We start from the raw sequence: 21,010 nt of genomic DNA on the forward strand, positions 1-21,010 counted from the left end.
TGGAAACAACAAGACAAGACACAATAATGAGATAGACACCAAAACATGGGTTGAAAATTGGGCCATTTTATTAACTTGACCTATTTGTTGATTTCTTAAGAGAACTGCAAGTAAGAGGTGAGAGTAACCTAATGTGGGAGCAACTGCAGCAGGTGGTCTTTTCTCCAGAGCACCTCTGCAGTTTCCCTTGGGTGATCACATCTGAGCCCCAAAGAGAATCCAAAAGCTGCGTTATTCCCTATCTGGTCCGCATCAGGAAGACCAACCAGAAAGTCCCTCTCCCAATCTCCAAGAATTAAAGAGAGGGTTTATCCTTCAGGTTGCCCTCAGGGGCTATCTCTTTCCCCACCTCTCTGGTTCCAAGACCCAAAGATGTCATTTCAGAGACCTCCCTTCCACCAAAACGGTGACCTAGGTGCTCACCAAACTCTAAATCTCCCCACGTTCCTGCAACAGATATGGGGTAAGCATCACCCAGTAAGCCACAAAAACATGCCAGATACCTTGTTGCAGGTCTCGCAAGAAAAGAGAATTAACTAAATCTTATAAGTGAATGTTATCAATCCAGTAAAGCTCTGGTCCCTGAAAGTTAATTTAAGGGGTGTGAGAAATAATGGTCTTTTGTTAAGGGCCTTAAAGACATCTCTATTAGCCTGATGGTGGGCCCTATCACTCAAACATAAATCATAATTGTTATTATAAACTTGGTGTGAGGAGCTGGGGCAGCAAGGCTCAAATTGCCTCTGACCATGCCCCCAAGCCCCGTCTCACCACGGCAAAACTGCCTCGGTGTAATTTAACATATGTCTCCCTGTTCCAGGGAGGCCAGCAAATTATGCATCACTCCCAAACATCTCTGACATGGGGGTGATTCAGATTCTGGTTCTAGATACAAGCACAAATGTGACAGTTTCTGGGTCACATTAACATATGTGTTCATCATATCACCACATTAATCTGGATTTTTTTATTTTTAAAAATATGCACAAAAATTTCATATAGGTATGTATTTCTATACTTATTCTCTCAAAATATATATTTTAAAATATATTTCAAAAATATATACACACATACACAGAGAGAGAGATACAGAGAAAGAGATTGAGAGACAGAGATTATTTTTGAATGCAGAACTGTACTAGAACATTTGTAAAATGCAGAAGGGGAAGGAAGGATTATGGTGAGTAGGTATGTTATCTTCAACAGCTACAGATTAGGTCAGTTCATAGATATATGCAGAAAAATACAATTCCACACGTATCTCTACAATTGCTATCTTTCCCAAAGTAATTCAAAAGGACTGACATTAAATAAAACAAAACAGTTGCTTTTGTTTTTCAAAAAAGTAAGAATGGTTAGTCCAAGAAGGTTGAGGATTAGACAATGCAGTTTGTAATAGATTGGAAAAGGATTATGTGTGGGAAAACATGCCTAAAGTGTTATCGCCAATTACTATTAATTAAACTGGTAGTCATGAAGACTTGAAGAGCTTTGAGCTTTTCATCCTCAGGGAAGTTTTGCTTGACTGACCACTAAATCGTTGTAAACCATTGCTGTAATTTTTTTCTTATGACTGACCTATAAAATGTCTCGTGAAGAGCATGAAGAGGGAACAATTTCATGGCATGTCAAAACCACCATTAATAGAACCTTTGTAAGATTGCGAGCTATAGGTATTTTCTCCTCATCTTCATGAGACTGTATAGATTTCAAGTAAGGTGTGTGTGTGTGTGTGTGTGTGTGTGTGTACACACACATGCTTAAAAAGTGTGTACATAGCACACTCTGGTTTTTGTTTTTTTAACAGACAGCTTTTCTGATGAACTAGCATGCCATCTTTTTTCTCTTCCTTTTGGTCTCTGAGCAATATTGGTTAAAGTAGGGTGCCTAAGGCAGTTTCAAATGAAAGGTAAAATGATCCTAAACAAGACCAAGCTAGCTTGACATATGATGACCTTAACAGGGTATTTAAAAAATGCTATAAAGTTGCAAGTCTAGGGAATAACAAGCTCTTTCTGCATATTGTATCTGCACAGAGAAACCAGTAACCTTCGTTCCTTTTCTTTGACTTTGGCATAAGCTATGATGGCCAAAGGGAATCTCTTTGGGCTGGATTTTCAGGGATGCCTTAGGACACAGTGACTAATCCATCAGGTGCCTTTGTTTAAGTGTCTGCATTTAAAGCATTGACATTTTGTGGGTTTAGAGCTTACCTACTTTATTTGCACTAAAGGAAAGTTTCAGCAGAATTTGAGACAATGCAGGAGAATTGTGTACCTAATGAGGGCCTCCTTCTGTTGTTGTCAGTGTCACAGCACACAGTAGAGAAAGCAAACTTGGTGAAAGTTTGACAGAAGTGGCAGCGGTGGAATGGAAGAGGGAAACAACATTTACTTACTTTTACCATTTTGTTTCCATAGTTGTCTGAGGAGTTTGACTAATGGCTAATGATGGCTTCTTTATGCATCGTGCGGAGGCCGGATTGCTGCCACAGCATGTGGTTGCTGAGGCAACGATCTGGGGCAAAAAGGGGCAGCAGGACAGTGCCAATCTGTACTGCCCCTCGGTCCTCAGTTTCATTTGTTAGTTGTACTCTCATATTTGTACTGAGGGTCTGTTGAATTCAATGTTAGATATGCTTTCAAAAGTTAATCAGGATTTCAGTGGAACCTAAGTATTATGCAGCTAGATCCAACCCTCTTTATAGATAGGTCAGTATTTTGCCCAATTCCGACACACACATCCAACACACACAGTATTCACATAGAATCTAGAATGTGGGGGAATATTCTGCAGCCTTTTCAATGTTACTGAACTCTAAGTCCCACAGCCTTAGCTAGAACAGCCAAAGGTGATTAATTCTGGGAGCTGAAGTTCAACAATACCTGGAGGGCCACACAATTCCTACCTTTGGTCTAAAAAAGACTAGCCATTGAACCATACATGTTTAGAGTGTGTAAACCACAATTTCTTTTAAACTGAAAGCTGTTTGTTATGTATACCACGAGAAACAAAAATGCAATTACCAAAAGAGCCCTAACAGACTTTCCAGCTGATAGTCTCATTTGTATGTGTGAATTTGAACAGATGTTTACATGACCATGCTAAGTGGACCAGCTGTTTGAGAGCCATCAATATATTTTGCCCAGATGCAAAGCTGTGTAGTGAAGGCCACTTAGCTCTCTTGACAGGAAAGCCTTGAAAATGCAGGCACTACCTGTCTATCTCCCCACAGCACAACTTCTGTTTATTTTATCACATAACTGCAGTCTACTTGCTCTGGTAGACATCTGTACTTTATCTTAATATGGAAAAAAATACTGCAGCAACATTTTGTTAGTATATTTTTTCAGGAACTGCATATTTTGGTTTACAGCTGTTTGCATGGGACTGGCTGTTCTTTCAATCTCTGCTGAAATGCAACATAAAACTGAAGAATAATTGTATTCTTCATAGCAAACATAGAGTATATTGAGTCTTTATGTCCTACAGCAATAGCATTAGCATCTGGCAATATCTAAAGGTAACGGGGTACCACTTGCAAGATCAGGTGGTGGTTATGGTAGTAGATAGCTATTATTTATTCACTTATCTTGTCTTTCCCCAAACCTGGGATTCACATCATCTTACAAAAAATTGAACAGATAAACACAAAAGCATAGATTTTAAAAAAGTACTTCTCATTTTCATAGATGCTAGAGTATGATATATCATAGGTCTTATCTGCACTGCAGAAAGAATGCAGTTTGACAGCGCTTTAACAGCCATGGCTCAGACACTTCTATCATCTTCTCCCCCCTTACCTACAGCTCCTGAATGGCCATGAGGAAGGCCACAGCAGGTAAAGAGTGAGTTGGGATTCAAAGGAGAGACATAATGTAGTTTGGCCTTCACAACATCTAACACTACAATATGATCACAGAATCACAGCCATAGCATGTGTCATGGTGGTCAACCAGGTTCAGGTGGTGGTGGATTGCTATAAAATGGCTTGAATTAATTACAAGCAGCCATAAATTGGACTTTAATTGTTATTCAAAAATGAAGGCTAAAATAGTCTTGCGTCTTAGGAGGTGCAAAATGAAAACAAAAAGGCTTAGATTCCTCATTGCATGATATACCTGGGGGAATTTTTATGGCCTGTTTTAAAGGTGGGAGTTGTAGGTTTACTATAGTAAACCATAGTAAGTAGAATAGTTGAGAGCTAGAAAATTCATTATTCACAAGGCAAGAAAAACATTTCAAAGCTGATTAAGATGCTCCATAAAGAAGACAGGTTATTGTCATGCTGACCTTTAAAACTGGTCAGGATGTATGGCTGAGAGTCTGCTGGGTACAGTGTTCTATGAATTTTCTCATTTCTATTCTCTTGCCCTTTTTTTTTTGCAAAAAGAAATCTAAACATGCTGGCTTATATCCAGTTCATTTCATGGTGCTGCCTATACATATGTTTTGCTACGGCTGCATTTTTCCAAACTGCACAATCTTGCAGCCCTTGAGCACACCCTGAGATGACAAATGACATCCCTGCTGCTTTGACCAACAGAGACATAATTGCAGGGTTGCAAATGGGACAGCTGAGCCATGACAGTCCAGTCCAGTCATTTGTAGATGCCCTTAAGTTGCAATTGACTGCATTTGTTTATTGCAGTATGATTCCCCCTTCCACCACTTAGACCATTAACTAGTGACATTAATTGTATCTTTTCCACTGCTGGAATTACTCAGAGGTTGACAGCTGTGTTGAATCAGCAATTATTTATTTACAGTTGCTCTTTAATGTATTTTTTTTAAACACATTAGACTGTAAAGAGGTTTAATGAATGGCATTACCACTTGTGGGTGACTCACCAAGTGTGGGATGTGGTCCCTTTGTTAGGAGAAAAACAAGGGTAAATAAGTCCTTTCTCCAATGATGGAGCTGGCTTTTCACTTGAGAGGCTTTTTTTTTTTCTGGCCATGGTTGGTGGATACAGAACTGAGGGCTTATGGGTGGGTTTGCTTATAAACAACATAGCAAGATAATCAGGGGTGTGTTGAATGTTCCATGCTATCAGCATGAAAAAGTGAGCATGCATGTATGTATGCATTTTAATGATGCCACCGGCTTTAGGGAAATGTCTCTTTTCTCAATATTGGTTGGTTTGTTTGTAAATGTATACCCTACAGCCTTTCACAGATGAAAACCCAGACACATGTGGCCAAGCAGCATCAGAGTATGGTCAAGATGGCAAAGGTTATTGAGGATGAACACAAGTTAGCAGAGGTTGCAGCTGTTTGATTTGCCTGAGCCTACTAGGAAGGGCGACTGCGCCTCCTCCACACTCCCCTGTTGGATCAATTGAGTTCAAACTACTTTTGTACTTTGAACTTAGTTTGCAGCAATTGTAGTAAGTTGAAGACAGAAGGAAAGTGGGTAGGGGAAGGGGGGAGGGAAAAACTGGGAGATTTGAAAAGCAGATAAAAAGTGGGACAAGAGGAGATTGAACGGGACTATCTACAACAAATCAGAACAGTTGAAGAGTAAGTAAATGGGCTGCATGAATGCATATACGTAAATGCATCTAAATTCTTGGGTTTGCTCAAAAGCTAGTTCTTCCTCATGGAATCTAGATAAAAGTCTAGTACAGAAGTGAGCATTGTTCAGCCCTCCCAGTGTAGTTGAACAAGACACAGCAGGCCCAGCCAGTGGTGTCACTAAAAGGTATGGGGGAGTGCGGACCACACCAGGTGACACCCTAAGGGGGGTGGCACCACTGCTCCTGAAACATCTGCCTTTTGGCAGAAAAGGGCTGTGGCATTCACCTGTATCTCTATAAAATGCTGAAGGGATGGGTTGAGTGCGGTGGGGCTCAGTGGGTGGGGAAAAAAATAGGCCCAAGGGTTGTTGTGGTTTTTTAATCAAATTTCAAATTATAATTTTAATTTTTAATTGTTTTTTAATTTGTCAAATATCACATTTTACCAAATTTTCACTGTAACCACATGAAACTATGCATATGCAAATTCTGTGTGCATGATATTATAATTTCAAGATATAATTTTCATTTTTTAGTTGTTTATGTCACAAATATTACCCTTACATTCAGTGGTATATGGGAATTACAATTTATGAGTATATTAGTACAATAAACATTACTAAGGATTCTGTATGGTGTAGGATGGGAGGAGATCAATGGAGGAGGGTGATATTGCATCAGGTGACCCCCAGCCCCAGTGACACCACTGGGCCCAGCCAGTACAGCTAATGGTGATGAATGCGGGGAACTGAAGATCAGTGACGTCTGGAGTCACACAATTTGCAAGACAATAACATTTAAAATCCATAGTGGGGCAAAAATCTTCATTATTAGGGCCCACTAACAAAAGACTGTGTAAGCGTCCTGGTTTTCTAGGACATTTTATCTTTGAGGGCATGTTATCTGACAGTACCAAAAAAAGAGGGGCATGGGTGAGAAAAAAAGGAGGTTAGTTCCAAGGAAGATGCCTACTATTTAGCCTTGATCTTGAAATAAAGATTCAGACTGCGTGAACAAACTTCATTTATATACCGCTTCATACTACCTAAGCAGTGTCTAAGCAGTTTACAACTGTAAGCTAATTTGCCCCTAACAGTCTGGGTACTCATTTTAGCCACCTCAGAAGGATGCAAGCCTGAGTTGAGCTTGAGCCCTTTTGCTGGTCTTGAACTCGCAACCTTATGGTTTTGAGTGAGTGGCTGCAGTATAGGCATTTAACCACTGCACCACCTGTGGGGAGTGCTGCAGGTACCAGAAGGTATCTAGCATCCTAGAACAAAGTTCTAATCACTCTTATTCCCTATGTAAGGTCTAGGTATCGTTTGGTAAATAGTAATGAACAGAATTTTAAGCATTTCTGATAATGTTTGTCCACAACATGATGAGCAGCTGGTAGAATTATTCCACATATGTGTTAAATCCAGTTTGTATTTTACCATCAATCCTCATTCGCCTGCCTATGCTAAACTAGAGTACAGCTGCAACAAAGATCCTGTTCAGCTCTCAGCAATTGCAGGAGTAATGGTGGTAAAAACAAACATTGCACCATTTGTTATTTCTCCCATTGTATAATTAAAAGACTTCTATCAATTTTCAGACCTTATCCATTATTTTGCTAAAGGCACATAGTTTTTTGTGGATTTGGAGACCAGTGGGTGAAAGTTTTTAACATGTTTATGGATACATCAGGCATTTCTTAAGACATATGATAGTGAAAATGGTACAATTACAAAACCTACAAAAACTCTAACAAGCAAACTTACTTCTCCATTTAGTGGGTAGGATCCCTAGGAGTCAATAGTGGAGATACCTACAGGCCATCAGTGACCAGAATCCTTGCCAAGAGTGCTTGTCTTCACTGAGCCCTCTTAGAGCAATCTTGGACTAAACCGTTAATTTCTCCTACTAACTTACACCTGTCCTGTATTGACTTTACACCTATGTTTTTCCTTATTCATCTAAACAACTATGTTAAACAGATAACAGAATGCCCATATCTTATAACTCAGGGATGCATTCTGACAGTTGCTTAGTATAAATTCTTCCCTCTATTCCAAGGCTATTTCAAGGATAAACCTGTTTAGCTATTAAGGTTATATAACTAGGAGCAAAGACAGCCAAGGTAAAAGGTGTAAAGACTTCTGGAAGAAATATACCAAGCAGATCAGTATAATGGAAAAATTCACACATGGCAACCTAAACTTGTACAGTGATGGAGTCTGAATAGCAAACTTGCGGGTGAAATCAGTGTTAGATCGGTAGAGCTTAAAAGCAAATAGAAATATGCAACCCCTGTGAACCCACCTGTTCACATCTAATGTCTTTAAGTAGGGTCAGGGCTAGCGAGTACATAGATGGAAACCATGAAGGAAAGAATACCAGGGATTTATAGGTAGTATGGGGCAGGAGTGAGAATACTGTCTGAAACCCTAGAAGGCTACTGTCAGTCAACATTAACAATACTGGTCTAGCTGGACCAATCATCTGGCTTAACAAAAGGCAGCTTTTATATCATGCTTTAGGCAGTATGCAGAGATATATTTAAGATGGTTTGGCAATTTGACTTATCTTTTTTGCCATCTTGGTGCCCAGGATAAAAAGACAGGAGTGCGGATTGTTTACTTCCATCCGTGTAGTCAGAAGCTACTGTGTTATGTGGAACAGAAGGGAGAGAGGGAGGGATGGGCAAGAATTTTCCTTCAGTTTTTTTCCTTCAGATTGTTGTTGTGTGCTTTCAAATCCTTTCTGACTTATAGCAACTATAAGATGAACCTATCATGGGTCTTTCTTTCTTTCTTTCTTTCTTTCTTTCTTTCTTTTTTTGGCATGATTTCTTCAGAGGGGTCTTTTCTTTGCCTCCCACTGAGTCTGAGAGTGTGTTACATGACCAAGCTCGCCCAGTGAATTTCCATGGCTGAGCAAGGATTTGAATCTTGGTCTTCAGAGTCATAGCCCAACACTCAAATCACTACACCATGCTGATAAATGGTATCAGTTTATGATACCATTCTCAAACCTCTGGCATTGCTGAATAATGCTAACAATAAAGATCATGCTAGCAAAACTCTTAAGAAATAAACCTGATGATGCCATATGTCAGAAGATGTTCATTCAGTTCATGCCCTCTAAGCGAATGTACAGTGCATTAATTTTCTGCCTTAGTGCAAAGGACCTTTAATTTGCTTGTACTCATTGACTGCAAATTGTTAAATTTCTCCTTGTATTATTCAAGATCCTGGAAATTCAGTGCTAGATTCAGTTTCTCTCCTGTTTCTTTTACTGGGCTATGCCTGAAACAGAAGACTCTCTTGAGAATTATGTAATAAACCTTGACAAATATTCTGAATATGGCAATAATGAAGCTACAGATTTCCTGTTTTAATGTAACAGTACAACATTCTGTTGTCTTTGGAGATTATTGCACCCAAAAATCCCGCCAGGATAGACACAGGATTGAAAGGTCAAAACGGGTGTTATTGCACACAGGCGTGGCTGAGCAAGCGCAGCCCGTATGCAGCCCTGACCCCAGCCACACCTATCCAGTGGCTTTTCAAAAACAGAAGCTTGCCATTTTTGAAAAACCACTGGATAAGCACAGCTGGGGTCCAGGCCGCCTACAGGTTGCATTCGTCCAGCTGCAGCTGCATGCAATAACACCTGCATTTATCTGGTAAATAAAAGCATGAATTAGTCACTGTGTTTGTAATTTATCAGTTCAAGCCCTACTTTATTGGCTATAGTTAATAAGGAACTTTGGGGTAATTTAAGTTTCCTAAGGCTTCAGCATTATTAAGAAAAACAAAATATTTAAATATCAAGATATCAAAGCCAAGCCTCTTAGGGTCTAGCTTCAAAACAGCAGAGTAGCAGAAATGCGCTCTTCTCTAAGTAAGCTTTCCTCAAAACTGAGACTGAATTCAAAAACAACAAACTCATAGGTTGTAGTTTAAAACAAAAGTTTACTAATGGCTTTAATATATAGTTACATAGAATATAAATCCTAATCTAGTTAGGGAATAGTTCCAGTAAAATAAATATTTATCTCACCATCTTTCCAAAGAAAAGTGAGAGAGCAAGAAGATGGAAACAAAACAGCTCAGTTGAAAATATTCTGAGGGGCTGTACAGACCAACTTGAAGCAGCAACATGGGGGTGTGGCATTTGGACAATGCACATCATGTGCCACATCACGTATCATGCCGATATGATGCCACACACCCAACCACATGGCAGGCGGCTTCACAGCAATCCTTTGTCATGGTGTTTATATGACACACGCTGAAAGGAGCGCTGAAAAGTGCAGCCACAGTTGCAAGAGTGCCTTTTTATCAGCTCTAAACAGCATTTTGCAGCTTCTTTTAAAGCCGGCAAAGCACCAGATCAGGGCCACAGCGTGTGGTTGCCATGGCCCTGATCCAGCACTTAAAGGGGTGGCACAGAGCCACTCCTTTGGGGCAGTCTGTAGAGACCCTGAGAGAATGTCTGTTAGTCCCAAAGGGGAAGTGACCTAAGTCACATGGTTAGTTTGAATGAGAGAGGAGGGAGGAGTTTGCGTGCAGGAAATCCCTATCTATCTAAGGAGGGGGAAAGAGAATGCAAAGATCTTCCAACAGAACTTCCTTTACAAATTGTAGAGGGAAAAGGAAAGAGGTATGAGGCCTTGGAAATGTTCCCTTTTGGACTCCAATTCCCATCAGCCACCAGCCAGTATTCAAAGCTCTGTAAAGAGGACATGAGGCTTCGTTTGTTTTTGTTTTGGCAGTGCCCATATATCTTTTATCACCTCTAGTATATGGAATCAATAAAGGGCACAAGGATTGACAGTTATGTATCTTCTGCCAAGTTATATTGGTCATTTTGACAGTTATATAACTTGAGCAGAACTATATTTGTGTACATGAAGTCTGCATAGCTATTCTGCTTCTGTTTTGTTTCAGCTGTTTTTCTGTTGTTGGTGTCTTTGTTTACTCGCTGTCTCTTTCTCCTACTCAGTCCTCCTTTTGCTATGTCTGTAATAATAATAATAATGATGATGATAATAATAATAAATCCTAATATGTCTATTATGAGTGAATTCTCTGTCCTACAGAACAAGAGAGGGGGGGAAATGCATCAACTCTAATGTGTGTGTTTGTGCAATTGGTTTCTGCTTGTTATTTTGGAATAAATAAATGTGTTGCAGGATATAATATGAACATTGAATCAAGGAGCTGCAATGCTTTGCTATGGGTGGGTTTTTATTTATGAAGGAATAAAATTAGAGTTCTGCTCTACAAGGCTAGCTGGCTTGTAGAGCTTAATGTGCTCCTGAGAAGAAATAATGTGTCTCAATTTAGGCAAAAGAAAGGTATTTGGTTGTTCTGTCCTTTAAAATGGACAGGAAAAACAGGACAAATATGAAAATTATTATTTTAGATTGACCTTTTCTGACTGGTGCCCTAAAATCTGGAAGACTACAGCTTCTATCAGCCAGTGTCTCTAATTCAGCAATAAATTAGAACATTGTAATAAAGTGTTACTGGTAATAAAATTTATATGACAATATAAATTAATATAGCAGGAAATTATTGTTAGTGAATGGTCGCTGTATATTTAGTATACTCTTATGCTATGTATACATTATGTAATGCTGTCTGAATGGTACACCTCCTTTCATCTTCTTGGGCTTTTGACCTCCCTGCTGGCCCTCAACTGAAATCAAGAGGACTAGTCTGCAAAAGCTTCTGCAACAACACTGTTGGTTTTTAAGATGCCTCAAGACAGTTTAGTGTTTAGTACCCGCCATATAAATGTGATTCCTCTATGACTGGTGGAAGAAGAAATATACATGTGAGACTTTTCTCTCTGCAGGTAATCCGACCATAGTAAACATCAAGACGGATACAAGTAAGAGAAATGTTTCTAGCATATATGTTGGAATAGGAGACAGAAGGGGGTAAAAAGGAAGAAAGGACCAAGGCAGTAGTGTATAAAGGAGAGGTTAAAAAAAACCTAAAAGCAGGAAAAATACCAATACTTTTCTTGACTGTGGACATGTATAATGCTCCTTACCTCACGTGTAGTTTGCTATCACAATATTTTATTACAATAAAACAGAAATCAAAGTTACTTGAACACTGCTGTCATTTGTGGGAATATCTCAAGATTCAGTTTACTATCCACCAACTATTATGAGATTTATTTCCAAAACTGTCAATATATTTTTAAACAAGTAAACCCCAAGCATTTTAAAATAGGTGCACAGGGTCACTCATCCTATTGCAGAGACATTGGGTTGAAGCCAGATACCACATTGATCATACTTAATTATATATAGTTCTACTTTGAGAAAATCCATTCAGCTCAACAGAACGACTAATATAAGTCCCATTAAGCTAAATGGATCTCCTCTAAGTATGACTAAATCATGCTAATGAAAACCTACAGAAACAGTAACTGGTCAATGCTCTAGCTTTTTTCATGGCCTTTTTGTTTGTTTTGGTCCATTTTAGGGCCTCCACAACAAACCTAGAGGAGGACTTATTAAAGAATAATTAAAATAGAACATTTCAAAATAATTATAATACTTCTAAACAGCATGTTATGCAAACATGCACAAGTCATAACATAATTAAATCTTTCTAAAGCATGTGTTAAAGTCCTTCACTGAACCAATATGAACCAATATCTCCTCTTATTGCAGTTCAAGTGAACCACTATTTCATTTCTTAGTGGCAGAATCAGATGCTAGAAAAGATACTAAAAAAGATACATTAGACCATAGATGTCTATTCTCTATCCTTCATCAGATTGTTCCCTCCGGTATATTAGCAAGTTCTCTATTTAGCTTGGTTTTAAATGACTCAGGCTTTGGCAAGTGTACTGCTTTAAGGAGACTTCCATAAATCTTTGGGTTGGTTTCGTACAATAAAATAGAGATAGTCAAACATAGAGAAGATATTATAAAACTGTTCACTCTTAATATCCTGATGCTGGCTGTTTATCTTATAACTATGCTCTACTTAATGAACCTTTCCAAGAGGCAATAATGTGAGGCTTGACTTTGATTAATGATCACTATTATTTCCTAATAGCTGCACAAACTTACATTTTAAAACTAAATATTGTCTTCCCCCGAATTAGCACATTTTTAATTAGACAGATCACTTCTCTCATGTTGCTTTAAATTGTCAATAAAATTAAAGAGCTAATCCTAAATACTCTTAATACCTGGAAATTCTACCAAATGCATAACAAATATTTTCATAGAATTTCTGTCTTTGGGGGAGGAGGGTCAGTTGCAGCAAAACCAACAAAGTCTTATGACATCTTAAAGTTTAGCAAGCTTTATTGGACATAAGCTTTCATAAAAGCCTGTATCTGATGAAGCGAGTTGGAATCTATGAAAGCTTGGACTTAATAAAATGTGTTAGTCTTTAAAGTGCCTTAAATGTTTTGATAATATTCATACTACATTCTTAGTTTTGCGTATTCTCCCAAAGATCCTTGACCAACGTTTTTAATAGTAGTAGAGCATTGCTCCTCTTAGAGAAATGTAAATTGCTCCTTCCTTCCAAAATATCTAAATTGCCAGTTGCAACAACAGAGAAAAGTGAACTGTGGGATCGCTTAGGGATCTATTCTTTAGGGAGATGGCTTAGAGGGCTAGTCATGAAGTGGTAGAGTAATTTATTCCCTTCAGAGTTTGATTCAGGGTTTTTCCAGTATCTTCATGCATTTATCTCCCACCTTCTGTTAACATATTGTATACAAATGTGGCACAGATGGGATTAGTATTTCAAATGTAAGAATAATATATTTTAAGTGCTAGCATTACTAGGATGCAAGTATTCAGTATCTAGACTACATACTTGGTTATGTTAGTAGTAAAGCAGGAAGTGGGCTATATCTATATTCTAGAGAGCACATGACTAATAAACTGAAAGTGGGGGCACTAATTGTGTTCTTACAAATTAAAAAAATATGGCTATGCTTCACAGTCTGGTTTTCTTTTTTTATAACCAGCTCCACACTAACTTAGCTTAGAGATTTTAGAATCAAGGTGTTAAGGAATGTTAAACCTGGTGATAAGACTTGCTCCTTTGATGACTATAGCTTTGTAAGTGCCATACCAAACAGAATGCTTGGTTTCCAGAGTGGAAAAGGATGGGAACTATAGGATGTTCCATAGCTGGTATCTATTTCCATAATCTTGGGTCCCCCCACCTTATGATCCCTAGTTTGTGCAATCATAATTTTGAAGGAATAGGTTGATGATAATATACATTAAAATTCTGCAAGTTTGAAGAATGCAAAATTAGTGGATATACACCCGGGAAATGTATACCGTTGTACTTTCCATTTTTATAATGAGTACCACTGGGTATTGGACAAAGCCCATGTCTCCTCATTTAAGATGGCCTGAAAATAAGTATTCCTCCTGCAAGGCTCCTGTTTCCACCTATCTAATCCCCATTGAACACAGTGAGATTTATGTCTTAGTTAAGATGCATAGGATTTCATAGTTTCATTGTTTTTGGTAAGTGTCTGAAGTCAGTGGCAAAGCAACAAAAAAGGCAAACCTGACTTGGCATGGCCCCTCTCAGGCTCCTCCTAATTAGTACTTTTTAATTAATCTTTATGCCTGTTTTGGATTTTTTTAATCATTATTTCTGACTAGGTAATATGGAATGCAATTAGCTGTTGCTATATAAGGAAGAATCTAGTATGCTCAAAATACACATTATTTGTTTGCTAGAGCTTTTTTTAAAAAAAATGTTCAAGATTCAACAAGTGCATGCTAGCCTATGGTGTAATCCAGGTCTACACCATACAACAACAGCTTGTAGAATTCAGATTTTATTTTATTTTATTTTATTGGAAAAGGAACTAAAAGCAATAATTTTATTTTTAAGAAATGAGAAAGCAAAGAGTGCTTTTTAACATAGTAATTGTAGGTAACTATGTGGAGGAGGGACTCCGCAGCTTAGTTGCAACTAATTTTTAATGTACTTTTCCAAACTCAGATGTCCTGCAAAAAATTGTATTGCCCTAACCTTGCATGAAGAGACAATTGCTGATGACTCCCATGTAAGTGGGGTAGTGAATCTATTTCTAATTTTAGTCAGTTTTTAAAAGAAACCATTCAAAATGCGTAACCTCTTTTGTGATTGGAATTCAGTGCCTTGAATAACTCTTTGAGAACTCAGTCTACAATATCTACAGTCTACAATGGACATGAAAGCTGGAAGCAACCACTGGAAGGAAGACAAAGCACAGTAAAACTGATCACTTTTATTTGTTAGGGAGCAGTCCCTTTTTGCTAAGTGTGAATCTTGCCTGGAGGCAAGGTTTTCCCTTGAATCTCTCAGCCCTTTTTCATCCTGGAAAATGTTTGGAAAAATGGTAAAATCAGTCCTCATCCTACAAAAATGGTGGAAGAGGGACTAAATTTAATGACTTAACGTCACTGGGATGGGTAGTCAAGAGACTCATTGCAGCTCCAGGCCATTTATTCTTTTTTTTTTTCCCTCTTCAGAGCAATGGCGGTGATATCACTCACATGAGTGCCAGTGATAGGGATGTAACTCAATGAGGCCTTCTACACAACAGCATAAAGAGCTGGTGTGGGGGCATGGGAACCACATACCGTTTGCCTGACTCTGCCCCCACACCGCCCCCACGCTGTCTGCCTGGCCAAATGCCAGGTGGCATCACGCTGCGTTTTTGGCATAGTGTTTACACATGTTGCACCAAAGAAGCAGTAAAAAGGGTGCTCTTTCTGTGGTGCAAAAAGGAGCCATTTTTGTGGCTTTTTTTAGTGCCAGGGGAAGACCAGATCAGGGCATAGCATGTAGTTTCTGTGGCCCCAATCTGGTGAGAAAAGGGGCGGCTGCAGGTTGCTCCAAAGGGGCGGCCTCTTGAGCCCCTAATTTTCTTCTCAAGGTGAGCAATTAATAATTTCAGCAATTTTCATCCCGCTGTAAGAAAGTCTTTAAAAATCACAGAGTCTTTCAATTGCTATTTCTAGTATGAGTCTGATTCTGTGCAAAAATTGCATGTGGTTGTTATGCACAGAAAACAGCATGATTTATGTTTAAAAATGTTTGAAAGCAAAAATAATAATTCTTACACAGAAAATGTGTTTGTAGAATATATCCCCAATTACAACATTTTCTTTGCAGAAATCAACATTTTCCTGAGTAGAAAATGCTGTTTTCTGCACAATATAATTTAAAAATTGCAAAGATTCTCATCAGTCCATGATTCCTCTCATCAGGGTTTCTCCACATTTGAAAAACATGTTTTTTGACCATTTTAAAACATTTTCTAATATTCTTTCCATCCCCACTCAGTGAGATATAGGAACGGGGCTTTACATTATTTGAACAAAACAAATTAAAATAAAAACCTGTGTGTGTGTGGGGGGGGGGAATGGACAGTGAAAATTTTTACAGAGGTTGGCAGCTTTGAAGGCAGATAACCTGGTATGTCAGACTCCTTTTCTCACTGAGGATAAGAAATGTAAATATTCCTTCTATGCCTAACATTCAACAGAGTTGGCCAAAGCACAGTCATGCTTCTGTTTCTTTGGCTCTCAGACTTCTTTGGCTCTGGAGCTTCTTTGGCTATTAGTGTTGTTTTTTTTTCCGGGGGAGGGGAGTGTTTTTGGTTTTACTCCCAAGTGTTCTCTGGGGATGTGGGGACATTTTGGTACCTCTTTATCCCCTTGGATCATTTTAGGACCTGGAGAGGTTTTTAAAAATAAGAAGTTAACATTTCCAGTCACTTTCTGTTGCTTAAAGAAGACCTCTCCTGACCTAAAAAAATGTTCCATGCCAGAAAACATGGCAAAAATGCTCCAAGGGCCAAACTACATGTCACAGGATTACAAAGCATAAAGTCATGACAATTAAAACCGTATTCAGGTGGTCTAACTTCTAGCATGTAGTGTGGATACATTCAGGATACACTTGGGAGAATTTGGGGGCAAAAATGTTAGAATGCAGGTTTAGAATACAGGTTACAGCAGGCATTTGAGATCAGAGCTTGATAAAAGATAAAATGTAAGCTACAAATGAAGAATCAAGAACAGGAATGTTTTTCCCTGCTGAGCTTTAATTGTGACAGCAGTTTGATTGCACTTTAAGTATGATGGGTCCATCCTATGGGATTCAACATTCTTTCTTTGAAGTGCCTAAAATTTCCCTCTAGAGAATTCTAGTTCACCCTTCTCTGAGTTGTTGCACTAAAGATATTCAGGAAAGGATTCCAAAGGCTTCACCAAACTACAAATCACATGATTCCATAAGACGGGGACATGACAATTAAAACAGTGTTCAAGTGGCCTAACTACTAGTATGTTGTTTAGATACATTCAAGAGTATTGTCAGAAAAGAGGAAGTCAGATTGAGGCCAGAGGTGCTTCACTGAGCAGAGAACTAAAGTCGGATGTCACAGTTTAGATAGAGGTTCACAAATCAAACAAGACACAATCTTTTTTAGCTGACTGCAAGGCATCTAGTGTTCACTTGGAAAAAAAGGTTATATAGGTTTATGACCAAGTGCATGGTGAAAAGTGCTTTGTCAAGCTTGGATGAAAATAACCAATACAAATTTAAATTTTATAATCAATTACCATCACAGAAAAAAAAGGTTATGTAAATATGTCAGTCAGGTTGGGTATGGGTTCCTATTGGAGAGTCTATTGCCACCACTCTAATATAAATATATTTTCCTCCAACCTCTAATGCATCCTGTTATGGTCACTCTCTTTATCTGTCTTGTGAGTATTATAGCAAAAGAGTATTGCTGCTTTTTTGAGACTGAGAAAGTGTTAGAATACACATTTGCTACAATAACCCTTTGCATACTGATATAGATTAACACTGCTATGAATTTTATCTTTTTTGAATTTTACCTGTTGAGATTAACTACATTTCAGTAAATTATTGCTATGAAGTAGCTGTGCTTTTGAGCCTCATAGACAGACTTGATTATCCAGAGTTCAGGAATATAGTGTGTGTGTGTTTGTCTATAAAATATAGATGTAGTAAATGCTCCTTGTACTTCACTAATTAATCGGAGTGCATGGCAGTTGGTCTGAAACATGCATTTTCATACTCCTACAACTGTTGTCAGTAGAATGCAAGAAATTTGCTTGAATTTTCCACTGATGACGGCAAAAATGGACTAGTACTGTCATGATCTGATCTGCTAAGAATGCAGCATTTAATTTGATGCTCTACAATTACAGATATTTACATAACCTCTAGATTCTTCTGTAAAATGCTTTAGTGAGATTGTATTCCTGTCGAGGAGAAATGTCTTTACCATATTAGATGAAACTTTTATCAGTGTATTTCTTTGAATAGATTTTTAGGATGTTCATGTAAGATCATTTTGAAATTATCACACTTCTAGTTAAGAGCAGGACTTACAAACATTAAATACAACAGGAAATGCAAATGTGAGATGCAGAATTCAAAATGACATACAATGTTTCTTTGAGATCAACCACTATGTGAAGGATGACACTTCATCCTGACTTTCCCATAAAGGAGGCCTCCCCATGTATTCTTGATTTCTTCTTTGTTTGTTTCCCCAGATGGAATGCCATTTGTTTGGTGGGTTGGTCATGCCAACGAAAAGCATCCTTACTGGGGAGGGTCTATTCCAGGAGTCCAGCAGTGTGCATGTGGATTAGAAGAAAGCTGCTTGGATCTGAGATACTTTTGTAACTGTGATGCTGATAAAGAAGAATGGTAACAATGGGTTTTTACTCTAGTTTGTTATTATTTTTCCATATGCATACATACTATGAATAGCATGAAAGACAAATTAAACTGCTAATTATTTATCTTTCTTTGAAGGCCTTTGTTGGTTCAACACAGTCAAATAGGAAAGAATCACAACTTGATTTGTGTGTGTGTAGGGGGGGGGATCTCAGCTTATTTCCCACTGCTGCATATACCAAATGTGGAGAATTCTGCTTATAGTGTCAGGCAATCACCACTGTCGGTAAAGCTGGGGGTCTTTACACCTAACCCATGAAATGTGAAGCTTTCCCACTGTTCACTGTAAACACTCAGTGTGAAAGCTTTCCCTGATCTCAAACTCCATGACATGTAAATATTTCATCTTGTCCCTCTTGTCATACACTAACTGTGGGGTCAGTCTAAATGCCCTTAAGATTCCTATCAAATGTTATACTACTTTTATCTCCAACATGACACCTCAGTCCAGTGCTGCCATCACAGGCACCTTGTTTGAAAACTTCATAATACAGAAGTTTAATGTGATGTAGGTGGTATCAAAAAAGGAAATAATTGAAAATGATTTGGTACTGAAAAGTCAGGCTCTGATTTCACATGTGCCACAGGTCAAGTTATAACTTCAAGCAATGATGAAGAGGTATTATTGATGGGCATCCCTTCACCTGTGTTGAATTTCCGCCCCATCTCAATGAGCAGGCAATGGCTTTTGGTGATTTCTCCTCTTTAGCCTGTATATTGGCCTCCTTCACTGACATGTGTAAACATATCTGTTCTCACAAATGGCCCTTGTTCCATCTGTGCATGTGTGGAACTTTGCTTCTCTTCACATATCTATAATAAGTATCTGAATCTCTTGAGAAAAAAATAAATACATAGTAGATTTATTAAACTATTCACATTTGCTTAAGTTTAATAACTTATATGTAGTTTAGAAAAAAGAAGAAAGCTTGATGGTAGGGAGGGGAGAACACATGATGTATACTGTAGAAGCCCTCTAAATTGTGCTGAAAAAGTTACACTTTGAAAAATAAGGATTCCTCTCCTTTTTTATGCCTGACCTATATTATAGAAAAAATTATAGCTATATAGTAGAAATCAATGATGAATTTGGTAGGAATAAAGTGGATAAACTGGAAAATGCACAAAAGACCAGAGCTAAAATTGTCAGGCTAAAAGGAGGAGGCTAAAAAAGAGTTGGCATTTTCTGTTTATAAAAGAAGTGGTTCACTGCTGCTGTGATAAAAAAGTATATATCATTCTTAATATGTTGAGCTAGGGATGGGCAAAACCAGCTATACACAATGATAAATCTGGCCCATCAGATGCCATCCTTTTGGTGTAAAGTGACCTTTCTTTTCCATTTCTGCAATAATGATTTGTCTACTGGGGAGAAGACCTTTGAGGCCAAGATACATTTTATGGACCTCAGATTCACTAATAATGTGTTTGGTGAAATACAAACAGAAGTGTTTAACCAAACCATGGTAACATTTTGTTAACTGTTGGACCTCAATATAATTTACACCCTAAAATCATATCAAACTGTGCAACAAACAAACTGAAGCAAAAACCATATACATGTACCACCATCATTAGAACTCAGAGACTATAGTTTAAAAATGCTTTAAATAGGGGTTGAAATGAAGCTAGTGTCAATCTGGCCTTTAAGGAGAGAGTATCCCATAACTGGAGTGCCACAAGAGACCAAGACCAGAGAATTTGAATTTAAAATGTCAGCTGTTTATGTTATTTGTCATATCAACCAAGCTCATAAGACCAAAACATGGAAAACCAAGGTTTAAATCCAATGCTTAGTTCCAACTGGGGTGAACCAGTGGGGTCATTAGCTGAATGGAAAGTAAAAATGTAAGTAAACCATATTGATTGAATGAGATTATTTTAGTTGGGAGCAGCAATTAGATTTAGGCCAAAAATATATGCTTAATATCATTTTCAAAAGATGCCATAATGTGTTCTGAAAATATGAGATTTGTAGTTGTTTTGATGTTCCTTCAAGTCATTTCTGATTTACGGCAACCCTAAGGCAAACCTATCACAGGGTTTTCTTGGCCAGATTTATTCAAAGGGGGTTTGCATTTACCATCCTCTGAAGCTGAGAGAAACCCCAGTGGGTTTCCATGGCTGAGCAGGAATTCAAGCCCTGGTCTCCAGAGTCCTACTCTAATGCTGAAACCACTTTACTATTCCATCTTATGGAATACAGGAAAATCATAAAATCATAGAAACATAGAGATGGAAGAGACCACAAGGGCCATATAGCCCAACCCCTGGCCATGCAGGAAAACAGAATCAAAGCACCCTCGACTGTTGTGCATCCAGTCTCTGTTTAAAAACCTCCAAAAAGGAGACTCCACCACACTCTGAGAAATATGTTCCACTGTGAACAGCTCTTACTGTCAGGAAGTTCTTCCTAATGTTGAGGTGGTCTCCTATTGTTTGAATCCATTGCTCTGGATCCTATTCTCTGGAGCAGCAGAAAACAAGAATATTGAACAAGATTGTTTAACTTCTTGTAATGCTACCTGAGATATCCTAGACAGACTGTGGAGATCTTCTGAGACCCCTTAGAGGATTATGAGCAAGATAAGTATAAATCATGACTTGGTTCATTATTTCATAGTAATGAGAAGATGCTCATTTTCCTCTTCTTTAGAGCACAATAAGGTTGGTTGGTTGGTTGGTTGGTTGGTTGGTTGGTTGGTTGGTTGGTTGGTT

The 21,010-nt window shown here is 38.3% G+C and overlaps 1 protein-coding gene across 1 annotated transcript in view; it reads left to right on the forward strand.

Annotated features, from left to right (window-relative positions):
- Positions 1 to 21,010, forward strand: part of CNTNAP5 (contactin associated protein family member 5) — a 479,983-nt gene that overhangs the window by 376,559 nt on the left and 82,414 nt on the right. Inside the window, exon 14 of the mRNA XM_042445209.1 lies at positions 18,106 to 18,262. Within this exon, the coding sequence (XP_042301143.1) occupies positions 18,106 to 18,262 (157 nt within the window). The remainder of the gene's footprint in view (positions 1 to 18,105; positions 18,263 to 21,010) is intronic.

This window comes from Sceloporus undulatus, chromosome 1 (genome assembly GCF_019175285.1).
Source record: "Sceloporus undulatus isolate JIND9_A2432 ecotype Alabama chromosome 1, SceUnd_v1.1, whole genome shotgun sequence".
Lineage (NCBI taxonomy): Eukaryota > Metazoa > Chordata > Lepidosauria > Squamata > Phrynosomatidae > Sceloporus > Sceloporus undulatus.